At 46.8% G+C, this 12251-nt stretch overlaps 1 protein-coding gene and 1 long non-coding RNA gene across 7 annotated transcripts in view; one reads left to right on the forward strand and one right to left on the reverse strand.

Moving 5' to 3' along the window:
* Positions 1-12251, forward strand: part of NRP2 (neuropilin 2) — an 80431-nt gene that overhangs the window by 41816 nt on the left and 26364 nt on the right. For all 6 annotated transcript variants that reach the window (XM_042874221.1, XM_042874223.1, XM_042874222.1 and 3 more), the window contains exons 8-12: positions 978-1122; positions 1396-1745; positions 2848-2992; positions 6671-6787; positions 9283-9435. In XM_042874221.1, the coding sequence (XP_042730155.1) occupies positions 978-1122; positions 1396-1745; positions 2848-2992; positions 6671-6787; positions 9283-9435 (910 nt within the window). The remainder of the gene's footprint in view (positions 1-977; positions 1123-1395; positions 1746-2847; positions 2993-6670; positions 6788-9282; positions 9436-12251) is intronic.
* LOC122181658 lies at positions 4359-8564 on the reverse strand. The gene is made up of 3 exons (XR_006179533.1): positions 8350-8564; positions 7514-7571; positions 4359-6770 (listed from the first exon to the last, which is right to left on the reverse strand). It is a non-coding gene; the product is annotated as an uncharacterized LOC122181658 (long non-coding RNA).

Consider the following 12251-nt stretch of genomic DNA (forward strand, 5'->3'; position numbering starts at 1 on the left):
TTGGAGGAGAGCAGCCTGTGGCCCTGGGCAATAGGACACTTAAAAATGCTTCTTAACTCTTACTGGAGGCAGGAGAGCAGCGTACAGCCTTGCTCTTGTTCTGTCCTGACTCACAGGAATCTGCACTTGAATTGTTTGATGGAGCTCAGAGCCAAAGATTATGCTCCCCTGCTTTGCTATGAGATAAACTTAGCAAAGCTCCTTGCTTAGAATGTCTTATGCAGGGTGAGAAACTATGAAAGAGCCCAGCCAACACTGTGTACACAGGTTGCTCCTGGCTGAGGCCAGGCAATACTACAGCCCTGTCCCTGTCCCACATGTGCTATGAGGTAAAGGGGAGTGAGGGCAGCGTCAGTCTGGGAACGTTAGCGCTGTGTGCTGGGTTGGAAATGGCCCTCAGATTGGGTATCTTCTCTTTCCCCCCTTTTGTTCCACTCGTGGCTCCATAGCCTGGAACAGAAGCACAGCTACCTAGTTCTTGCCCGGCCTGTTAGAGTTATGGAAGGGAGGGGTGGATCTAGCATCCATCTGGTAGTTATTGATTACGGCCATCTGGTAAGACAACAGCTTTTTTGTATCATGTCGGATCATAAACTCTCTCCTAAAGCTGTCTCTGTGAAGGGCTGTGCATGCACTGGGGAGCAGGAGAGGGGCTGCCTGAGATGGCAGCTCAGTGCCCAGGGCAGGGGCTGCACCCTCCCTGCTCCTGCTGCTGCTTGTGTGCGGCGCTTCCCCACGGTGCTTCCCAGTGGAGCTCAGTGTGAGGTCCAGTCAGGATGGGCGAGTCCCTCAGTCCACCACCAGTCCTGCCAGCAGCTCAGCTCTTGCTGTCTGCCCTGGGGCTTGCCTGGCCAAAGGCCAGCCCTTCCCAGAAAAGCCTCTCCTCATTTTTCCCTGCTGAGGTTGTTTGTTTTGACTTCTGACCTGGTTATTTCTTTCTGCCACAGGAGAACATATTTGTATTTTCTGTATTGCAGACGTTTCAGGCCAATGAGGATGCCACAGAGGTGGTTCTCAACAAGATCCACAGCCCAGTGCTCACACGCTTTGTGCGCATCCGTCCCCAGAGCTGGCACAACGGCATCGCCCTGAGGCTGGAGCTGTATGGCTGCCGCATCACCGGTGAGCATCTCCCTGTTCCCACCAGCTCTCCTCTCTGTTCCTCCAGCACTCTGTCCCAGGCTGTGACAGCTGTTTTGGGCAGCAGTGGTGGCACTGCAGGTGGCACAGAGGCACCTATCCCTTCAGCTGTGCTTAGGGAAACCAGGGCCCAGCCCCTGGAAGCAAGAGAAAGCACTTAGTGCGGCTTCAGTGCGCAGAGCTTAAACTTGCAGAGGAAACCACAAGTGCCCTCTTCCTCCTTCCTGGCTGCTCACACCCTCTCTTTCCCTGCAGATTCACCCTGCTCCAACTTGCTGGGGATGCTTTCTGGCCTCATCCCTGACTCGCAGATCTCAGCCTCTTCTATCAGAGGCTATGACTGGTCCCCCAGCATGGCCCGCTTGGTGAGCAGCCGTTCAGGCTGGTTTCCACGCATTCCCCAAGCCCAGCCTGGGGAGGAGTGGCTGCAAGTGGACCTGGGCGTCCCAAAGAACGTCAAAGGTGTCATTATCCAGGGGGCTCGCGGAGGGGACAGCGTGACCACCACCGAGTCCCGCTCCTTTGTGAAGAAGTTTAAGGTAGCCTACAGCATGAATGGAAAGGACTGGGAATTCATCCAGGACCCCAAAACGATGCAGGCCAAGGTAAGCACTGCTTGGAGCAGCTGCAAAAAAGTGATATGCTTTTGGCTATCTTCAGTCTGTCTGAAGATGTCTTTGAAAATTAGCTTTTGTTTTGTTTGCAGTTATTTTGGGAATTTGAATTGTCACTATGAAAGGTTACATCCCCTGGTTCTGCTTTTAAGCTATATTAGGGGATGTAGGTTCCACCTAGTCCGAGAGATAGTAGCTTCACTTCTCACTACAGACCAGGCATGGGGATGTGGACAATATTTTCTGCTCTTTCCAGCTTCTGCAGGTCAGAGCCAACAAGATAATGTGTCAAATTTTGTTTGACACAAACTATTTGCATATTTTAAGGGCAAAGATGTTACTGTTCAGTCTTGCAGCTCTGGAACGGGAGAACGAATCACAATCTTTGGGAAATCTGCTATATTAAGTTCTCTATACCACACCAGCATAAGCCTGAAATCTCATGTAATTTTCCCATGTTGTTGGAGCTAGCCATAATCTTTCTGCTTAGTATTGTGGGGGTGGTAGGGGGCTTGAGGAATAAATGAATTATCTGCTACTGCCAAGAATTTTGTTTTTATGCAAACTCATCTGCTCCTGAAAGTTTAGGTATGTTTTAATTTTTCCTGGTCATAAAAATGAGTTTTTAGAAGACCTGATGCTATCTATAGCCCTGTGTTTATTCTCCACAGACTTCAGTTCATGCACTCATGCTGAAAAATGGCAGTACTTACAACTGTACAGAAAACTGAGTGTTTGCACTATCCTAGAACATGCAGTAGCTTTCTTACTTGCCAAAGGACAAATCTGATTTTGTTTATACATGAAGTGAGTGGATGTTCCACACGCTTTCCTGGTGAGGCTTGGATCAGAATCTAGTCCCTGGATATGAAGCAGAGGCCAAGGGAGATCATGCAAATTTCTTGGAAACAGCCTATTTGGTCCTCTTGAAATTGAGGAGGAGCAGCCCAGTTGCTGCTCAGCAGTATTCACTGCCTTGCAGTTGAACAGCTAAACTATTTCAAATCATGGCTGTGTCCTACCAGACCCGTATATCTGGGCTGGTGCAGAGCAGGTGGGATGTATGTGTCACGAACTTATCCTCTCTCTGCAGCTCTTTGAAGGCAACATCCATTACGATATCCCTGAAATCCGGAGGTTTGACCCTGTTCCTGCCCAGTACGTCCGAGTGCACCCAGAAAGGTGGTCCCCAGCAGGAATAGGAATGCGTCTGGAAGTGCTGGGATGTGACTGGACAGGTAGGACACCTGTGCTTTCACCCACTGGTTGTGAAAGGGGCTGAGCCAGCAAGACAAGAGTAAGGTTATTTCTCTCCCTGCTGTCCCACCTCAGGCTGATGTGGGGGCAGGGAGCCATGAGTGCAGGAGTGGCGTGAGCCCATCTTTTTTCCTCCGTCTTAAAAGCAAGTTAGGTCTGGGGCTGGCCTTGAAGTGGGATGTAGTGCAATGCCTGAATGCCAATTCAAGCTTTCCCAAGGAGCCACATGTGGGATTTACCCCTGCCTCTCCTCTACTCCTTTTGAATCTTTTATCTGGATGTTGTGCAGGCTTTTGCACTCCCAGTGTTAGTTAGACAATATATGCACTTTTCAACCCAAATGAATAAGACAAAAAAGTAGGAAGAGGAGCAGAGGCACAAAAGTGGAGTGCTGGGACTGCTGCAGCTATCTTGAGCTGCCCCAATAAGGCTTTACTAAGAAAAGAGAGCTATCCCTCTCATCAAACCCCATGTGGAAATCCTACTGCAGAGAAGACTGGGGAGTTAGCTTTACAACATTCCTAAGAACAGGGAAGTTTGTTCACTTTTTTTGCCCACCTGTTTTTCACAAGTGAAACATCTTGCAGATGCCATTATTTTTAATGCAGAAGTGAAAACTGTCTAACACACTCACTGGGATCAATAGAGGCTGTGCCTCTGACCCCTCTAAGGCTCAGTCATGATTGATTGCTCCTTAGTTTCATCCCCAAAAACCAAAAATGCACCCAACAGTTCATTGTGTCTGATGCTTTTCAGTGCCAGGGGCTAGTGGTCCTTTCTTTTTCTTTTTTAAATTATTTTAATAATCCGCTTAAATCTAAATCTGGTGTCCAGATGTCAGCAATAAAGAGGTATGATTTCCATTTGATAAACACATCTGTACAAAGCATTTTCTTACAAGAATTCCCATTCTTAGAAACTTAAAAGACGCAGAGCTTTTTTTTCCAGCCTTTTGTGTAGTGGTTACTAGCCTTTCCTCCTGTGAAGTTCTGTGTGATGCATTACAAATGTTAGCAGCAAGTACAGAACACATATACACACGATTAACAATGATAATTTGTCACCTTTGAAATCTACGGCAAATCTTTCCCTGGACTGCAAATATATTGTAGACAATCTAAACCTCAATATTAAAACTTAATTTAAACCTTATGACATCTTTGGGATGACAGGCACAGAGGCTTCCGTGCAAGCAGTGGGAGCTGAGGCTCTGCAAAGAAGCGGTTGGGCAGCCCCCACACCACTGCTTCCCGCAGCTCCCGGGCGTTTTCTGGCTGCCAGATCTCTGGCCCACTGCTGGCACATGCATCACACCCCAGTACCCTGATGCCATGCTCTACTCTGACCATGTCTGTGTCAGCCCCTCCACAGCACTCCCTCAGATTAAAAAGCCAAAGAAATGCAACTTCCTCCATTTCTAGTCCTATTTTTAGTCCAAATTTTCTTTTATGGCTGTGTCCGTGTTCAATTTCAGTATCAGCAGCGACAGCCGATGTTTTTTCCAGGCAGGGTGCTTTATGGTCATTTCCCAGTGTGGCTGTCTAATCATTTGCACGTTGTAATGTTTAAAACACAACTGCCAAGTCATAAATATTTTTTAGCTTTATTGATCTACAAGCATTCCGCTTTGTAATCAGAGCCGGGCTTGTAATCTTGTGGATTCACCATGTTACAAAGAGTGTTTAGATCACCAGTGAAACCTGGGGAGCAAAGATAGCCCATGGCTTTATCTGCATGCTAAATGCGGTCCCTGATGCAGGCAACACAGCCCTCCTTTGCTGGGAGGATTCAGGCGTGTTACAGAACTGGCTGTGAAGACTCAGGCAATTGCACTTGCTTGGAAACAAGATTAAGAGATGGATTAAAGCAAGCTGATTAAGAATATTTTCAAATGAGGGCCAAAGCCAATGTGTGCCCTGCCCAGCTGTTTTCATTTCTTATCAGCAACGAGCATCTTAATTACAGAATCAACCAGGTAACTTGGCAGCAACCAGGCCTGTAAACTAGTTGGCTAGTAGCTCAAACACAGTGAAGCAAGCAGTCTGCAATAGGCTTCTTTCAAAGACCTGCCAATTTTTTTCCTCTGAAGAGTGGAGATTGATGAATGTTCACTTGCAGCTGGTCTTCTCTCCTTTGAAGTTCCAAACATCTGGTTTCAATTGCTCGGTGACTTTGCATTTTGATCATCCGTTACCACCAGTTGCACAGACACTTGCTGGGCCAGGGAGAGAGAAAGCGAGCAAGAGACCACTGTTTTTCACTTTCCATTTCACACGTCGCATTGTCCTCCCTGCTATTTTCATTATCTCATGTAACCATCTTGTTGCGGCTCTGCCATGGTAACTGATTTTTCAAGATATATTTCTGCGGCTTGTCTGGGGCAATGCAACACTGCTGATTTACATCCTCTCAGCATCTGTATCCCGTATGGGACTTGGCTTTCAAGGTCCTTCCACATTGTCACATTTCAGCTATAAATCTCAATATACAAGAACAACAACCTAAAAAATGTACCGGCTCTAAATAACATGCAGCTTTTGATACGTTGCCTTCACCTGCTGCTTTCTCCCCCTCACCCCCCTTCTTTTTTATGACATTTTTCTGTGCCTGGCTGCTTGCAATTTGCTTCTTGGTTGTGTTTGGAGTTTTATGGGGTTGTAACAAATTTGAACTTACAAATTAAAAGACTTTGAGGTTATTTGGTATTTTACTTTGAACAAAAGACAACCACCGGGAAAAAAAAGGGAAAAAAAACCTGAGTCTCTGTGCAGCATGTTTAATAACAGGAAAATAAAAGGGCAGAAAGGAGCCTATGGAAAATATTCAATGTATTTAGCCATTTCCTCCTGCTTCTGGCTTTATTAAATGATATCCTGAAGGGTGCCGACAAAGCAACACAATCACACACAAGTGAGCAAAGCAGCCTCTTTTTGAAAGAGGAAAGAATAAAGGCTGCTGTACTCCAGTTAGCGCACCCGTAAAAGGAGAGCCTGCTGAAATCTAATGTCGTTTACTGTTGATCTTAATATCCTTCTCTTTCTTGGTTAAATTTCCCCTGACACCTGCTTTGAGGTTGTTTCACACGGGCCATGTTGGAGAGAGGGAGATTGGACAGAGACACTTTAAAAGCGTAGTCAGGAGCCTGGAGTGTGAAACCAGATGCTTTCTGCAGTGAGCCAGAGCACACCAGGGGATTCTCTGGGTCCGCTTGTGGTTACGTCATTTGTGGGTTTGAGTGACTTGTTTTATAAATTGGCACAACTGGTGGGAATGTTGCGTGTGTGTTTTTCGTGTGTCATATGCCTTTATGAAGGAAGAGATGTTCTGCCTGTGATCTCTGTTATCCAGTAACTACAGCCAAGAGGACTGCCAACACCCGTGTAGATTAAAAAATGAAGAAAGAAAGTAGCATGTATGTCTGGAGGCGAGCACTGTCCAACAGGGACTCTAAATCAAAGGAACCCCCCCTATGGAAACAGCCAGTTCACACCAAGTTCAAACCACACTGACATTTGTAGCGTACGGAAGTTTTGTGGTACTCTTGTCCTGTCTTCCTGCCATTACAAGAACATGAGAAAAAGACTTTTTGCTTTGTTTCCCATTACCTGGCCTTCTTGTACCACCTATTGCACACAACATCTCTACTCCCTGTTTTGCAGATGTGAAGCCCACTGCAGAGACGCTGGTGCCCACTTTGAAGAGCGAAGAGACCACCACCCCATACCCAACTGATGAAGAGGCAACTGAGTGTGGTGATAGCTGTGGAGAAGAGGAAGGTATGTATCAGGAAAGTACATCTTTATCTCAGTAAAAGATGGTTTCAGAGCTAAGAAAGCACTCTTATCTTCCTATTTGCTCCTGTATATGGGCCTGATTCCTGGAAAGCTTTCAGTAATGTTATTAGCAATAGATTGAGATTAAAAAAAAAACCCTACCCAAAATCTGATAAGTTATATCAAGGAAGGATGCAAGAGCAAGACAGATAGCAACTAATTTAGTCCCTAGGGTATAAGACTTACACAGCTGCTCTCCCAGTTTCCTTACATGACCTGAAGCAGCTCACTGAGGGCCCTCTTTTGTACCAGATCCTTCTGGTTGCATGTCATAAATTCAGAAGGTGATTCAGGGAGAGATTCAGACTGCCTGTCATGAAGGGCTCCTTTTGCAGAGATCACAAACGTGGGAGTAAATCACAACATGCAGAGAAGGCAGGTGTACTGAAGACAACCTGTCTTGTGAGGATCATCTTGTTTAATATCAAATGCTTAAAAATTAGAAGGACAGACTGGGCTCCTTGCGCAGGCAGGAGGGGTGAAATACTAGCTGCAAGCAGCATTTTGCCCCCCCCTTTCTTAAATGGCTGTCAGATATATGGGGGATGGTTTGGTATCTGTGGTGCTTGCCTGCCTCATCTGAAGAGGCTGAACGTTTTAGGCTATGTACTCTGCTTGTAAAGAGCTGATGCAACAGGGAGACTAGTCCTCTCTGCCTCAGATCCTTACCTGTAAAACAGACATCTTACCCTTCTGCTCCTTTCAAGGGCAGGGTGAGCATCTAAATCTGGAAAAGATCAGATTAAGAGGGAGGGCATGGCAGAGCCTTGTGGGGTTGGATGCACAGCACAGCGTACAGAAGAGGCACACCTCTGGGCATAGCAGCAGGGCCTGGGCCTCAGCAGTGAGGCTTGGGCATTTACGCAAAGACCGCAATGAGAAATCTCATGACAAAATGCTGTCCTTTGTGATCATTCCTAGGACTTCTGTTACTGCATCTTCTAGTCCCAGAGAAAAAAATTAATGGATTTTTAAATATATAAATTAAAAAAAGAAGATTAATTGTCTTTTTCGTCCCCCCCACTGGGATTCTGCTGTAGTTCAGTTCTGGAAATGCAAGTTACAAAAGCAGCTCAAAGGGCCTGATTCTAATTTCTTTGCCTCGATGATGAGCCTGTGCTACCCTGCTACCAATGAGGCACTTGGGAAGCTGCCGAGAGGAATTTAGGCCAGTAACAATCTATGCAGCAAGATGGTTCCTGGGTGAAGTCCAGTGCAAGAGGGAGTGGAGTATGCTTTGGAGCAAGGAACCAGCCTCCACGTCAGCTTCACTCAGATTTAGCAACAATTTTCATTCTCATACTTCATAAACAATGAGTGTGTTTCTCTCGACAATCAGATTTATGACAGCCAAACAGAAATAATGCTGCTCTCCAGGGTATGAGATTAGGTTGGAATAAAAGGATCCATGATCTGCATTGTTTTATTTCTAAATGAGAATGTGAAAGAAAGCTCTGTGCCCCTCACAGCAAAGTTCCCTGATGCCTATCGCTTGAGTCACTCACCTCCTTCTGGATATCGCTCGGTTTGCTGGCACTGTAATTTAGAACTTCCTCTTTGCTCAGGAAAAACCCAGCCTATAATTGGTCTCTGACGTGCATGTCCGCTGAGTGCTTGGGATGATCTCAGGCCATCTCTGCAGCCTCCGTGCCTTATGGCTGCTTCCCCCACTGAGGGAGCCAGCAGCTGCCTCGCTGCTACATGCAACCCTTGGCATGTGCCCTCCTGCCCACAGACCTGTCTCTGCAGGGAGGCTCTCCAGAGCTTTTAAAGCTCTTGACACAGAGGAATTTGCTCTGCTCCTATTTCACAGCTAGAAACTTAAAGGGCGCACCCAAAGACCATGTGGTGAGTCCATAGCAGAGCTAGAAATAGAGGCTGTCTCCTTTCACTCAGAATCCAAGAGCTTGAGCTCATAGTGGCCCCACATTTCCCCTGGTAACGTTTCTATGAGAAGGTAGGAAGCGATGAGTGACAGCTCGCCACGTTGACAGACAGCTCCCGTCTGGTGCAAGTGGCTAGATCTGTCACTCAGGAGCTGGGATTTTGGAGCACTTGAGAGTCTCCATTTGGAGCCAGAGCAGGAACTGAGGAGCACAGGGACACTCAGGAAGTACTCCTCCCTGACATTTAAGAAGGCATTTAATATTTGACCAGTCTAGGGGGTGAAGAAAAGGTGCTGATTGGAGTCTAGAAGCGTTTGGAGCTTGCTTTTATATTTGCTTAGTTTGGTGGATTAACTGCGGGATGTGGTGTGGGCATTTTCATGATGCAGAACTTAAGACTGATCCCTGGAGCTGACGAAATGTGAGATAGGTTAAAAGCATCAGTCTGAGTGAGATTTCGTGCTTTCTTCAGTATTTATGACTTGCTAACCATTTTAGTGGATTATTTTGTTTTTAATCCAAGTTTGTTTTCTTTCTGTTTTGCTTTCTAAGATTTCCATCTTCCTGCAAACTTCAACTGCAACTTTGATCCCCCTGAAGACCTGTGTGGTTGGTCACATGACTTGGCAGTGGGCTACACGTGGTCTTTTCAGTCTGCAAGCACCTGGATGGGCAACTCTGAACCAAGTCCCGAGACTGTGCCTGGTAAGATGATTAATGTCACAGTGAAGTAGGGAAGAGGGAGCTGATGGGCCTTTTTCCTTGTGAACAGGATGACTGATTATGCACAGCTATCAGGAGTTGCAAAGGCTGTGCAAAGCTGAATGTTTTCTTTTGTGGAAGCTTTCAGATGCTTTGTTTTATGGGTTCATGACTTATTTATAGGACTGTGACTGCTGGCACTGAGTTGTACTAACTATCCTCTTGAGATAGTCTTGAAGCAGAGACTGGGTTTTGAATCCCCAGTGACTGTGTAGGCTGGTCCATGCTTTGTTCCACATCCTGATCCAAATGTCCCCTACAAGACCCAACGTTTTTTTCTCCAGAATGCGCTTCCTCTTTTGTTAGAGGTGTGTTTTCTGCCTCCCATATGTTGCTTGGTTTGCCTACAGTTTTCAGCTATTCTGCACTCTGGGCATGCATAGGCTGAATTTCAGCCTCCTCTCAGTGAAGGATGATGTAAGCCCTAAGAATGCAGAAATATGCCAGCTACTTGCTGTTTGACTTTTGCTCTTTTTCTCTGCTTTGAAAGCAGAAGATTTGCATGTGTGTGGTTGAGCCTAATTTATGGAGGACCTCACTGAGATGGGTTGGCATGGGTTGGAAGGGGGCCTGCCTCTGGCACTGTGGTTGACGCATGGCATTCTGTAGCTTCACGTCTTTGAAGCTGCTCTGGGACTAGTGCTGTCTCCTTACTGTTCTCAACTTTATGGCATGAGTTGCGTGAAGGACATTTTCTGGTTTCCATGTGACAGTAGCCTGTGGCACTGTGACATCTCTTCACGTTCATTCGTTGCTTATGAAACCCAAGGCTCCATCAGGGAGAGCTGGCTGATGTTCTGGGCTTCAGCTCTGCCCTGTGCCCGGTGACTCCAGTGTCAGCACACCACATGCCCAGGGAGCTGTGTGTGCCTCAGGCTCCTCCCAGCTCTCCCAGTCACCCCAGTGAGGTTGAGTCTGGAGATGCAAACATTCGGGCGAACCTGTTAGCCACCTGGCAGAGGCGCTGGCCAGATTGGCAGCGCTGGCAGCCAGTTGGAAAGCCGTGCAGCCAACACCTGGTAGGCAGTGCTAAAGAGGAAAATATGTATTCCAGAAACATATGGGAAGAGGAGAATCTGCTACATCTCCACACACAAATCACCCCCACACAAACGCACACATCATTTTTCTCTTTGGATCCTGAGGTGCCCAGCATTTTTCTAAGAGACACAGTAATGCCGTAAGCACAGCCTGTATGGACATCTGACAAATTCTTTGGTGTGACATAGGGTCACAGTGTCTGCCATGGAGAAAAACATTTTCATATTTCAAGTGTTTATCTCTTCAGCATTTGAGTGCTTTAGAAGATTAATATCTGGAGATCAGTGGAGCCTCAGGCAACTGGAGAGAACACTTACAGCCAGCCCCAGACTTAATAACCCTCCCCATCTCATTCGTTGTAATAATGTTTAATTAATATAAGCCTCCTGCAAGTAGGATAAAAATTACTTATTTTTATAACTCAGACTCAATTTTTCATTTCATTTCCTCTCCCCCGAGTCTCCCTACAATTAGTTGGCCATAGTTTCTTAGAAGATTGTGAGTGTATGCTGGTGCTGCATCAGACATCTTAGCATGCGGTTCTGGATTTTACCCTTCTCCTACCCTTTCTTTTCCCTTAACAAGTTACGAATTGCAGGACCCCCAATCCCTTCAGCAAGGAGACCTTTCTCCTGCTGAGTTCAGCGCTCTGGTTTGGTGCCAGCACAGAGAGCAATCCCTCACTGCACTGCGACCTGCAGTGGGGTGTCCCTGTGGGCACACACAGGCACTCAGACACTGTCAGGAAGTCACAATCTGTATGAGCAGAGGGAGGGGAAGAGGCAGCAGCTCCAGAGGCCTGAAGTGATGTTCCCATGGCTGTGGAGGAGCACAGCAGACAAGCTATGAGCATGGCAATTTCTGATCCCCAGTCATTTCAGCTGCCAGAGGCTTGCAGCTGCTCACAGTGACTCGGAGCCGTGCTCTGAAGCAGCATGGGTGTCCCTTGTTCTGGTCACATCTTGAGCAGCTGTGGTCATGACACTGGCCACACGGCCTCCTGACTGGCTGGGTTGGCAAGGGGTACAGCCATGTGCTTGCCTTGCCCACACAGCACAGGGCTGCGGAAGGGCTTTGGTCCTTCTCTACAAAATTAAGAGGACAAGACACAAAGGGAAACAGCTATTTGCTTTTTTCCTCCCTGCATAGCTTTTAACAAAAAAACCAAGGAACATGAAAAAGAGGCAGCGCTTGCCCCTCAGCGGGGACAGAATCGAAGCATTGTTTGGTTCGCACTCCCCCATTCTTCCCCTGGCTTCCCCTCACGCTCCCTCCAGCACTTTGTTTCTACTTAAAAAATTCATCCACAGACTCCAGGGAGCAAAGAATGAAAAGCTGTTGTTCGGGGTGGTCTTTTCTTGTGAGTTCCCCACCCCAGGGTGAGCAGTTGGGTGAAGCAGAGCAGCTGTGCTCGGTTTAGGGGAGGGCAGAAGCCAATGGGAACTCAAAGCCATTGGAGCACCATTTACTCTCATTTAAAGGTGCAGCTCTAGCCAGAGCCTGCGATCATTCCACAGTAGCAAGGAAATATGCTGTGCCTTTAAGAGCCATGTGGGATATGTTTCTATTTCTTTTGAAAGTGGCAAAACAAAAATTAAAATTAAATGGGAAAAAGTAATAATAAAAGGAGGAGCCCCGATTCAGCCTGTGTGAGAGGGGCGGGAAGGAAATGACCATGCTGAAATATCCTCTGTGAGGCGGTTGATTAGAAAAATCTG

Source organism: Lagopus leucura, unplaced genomic scaffold (genome assembly GCF_019238085.1).
Source record: "Lagopus leucura isolate 7727_CA_CO unplaced genomic scaffold, USGS_WTPT01 Super-Scaffold_100012, whole genome shotgun sequence".
NCBI lineage: Eukaryota > Metazoa > Chordata > Aves > Galliformes > Phasianidae > Lagopus > Lagopus leucura.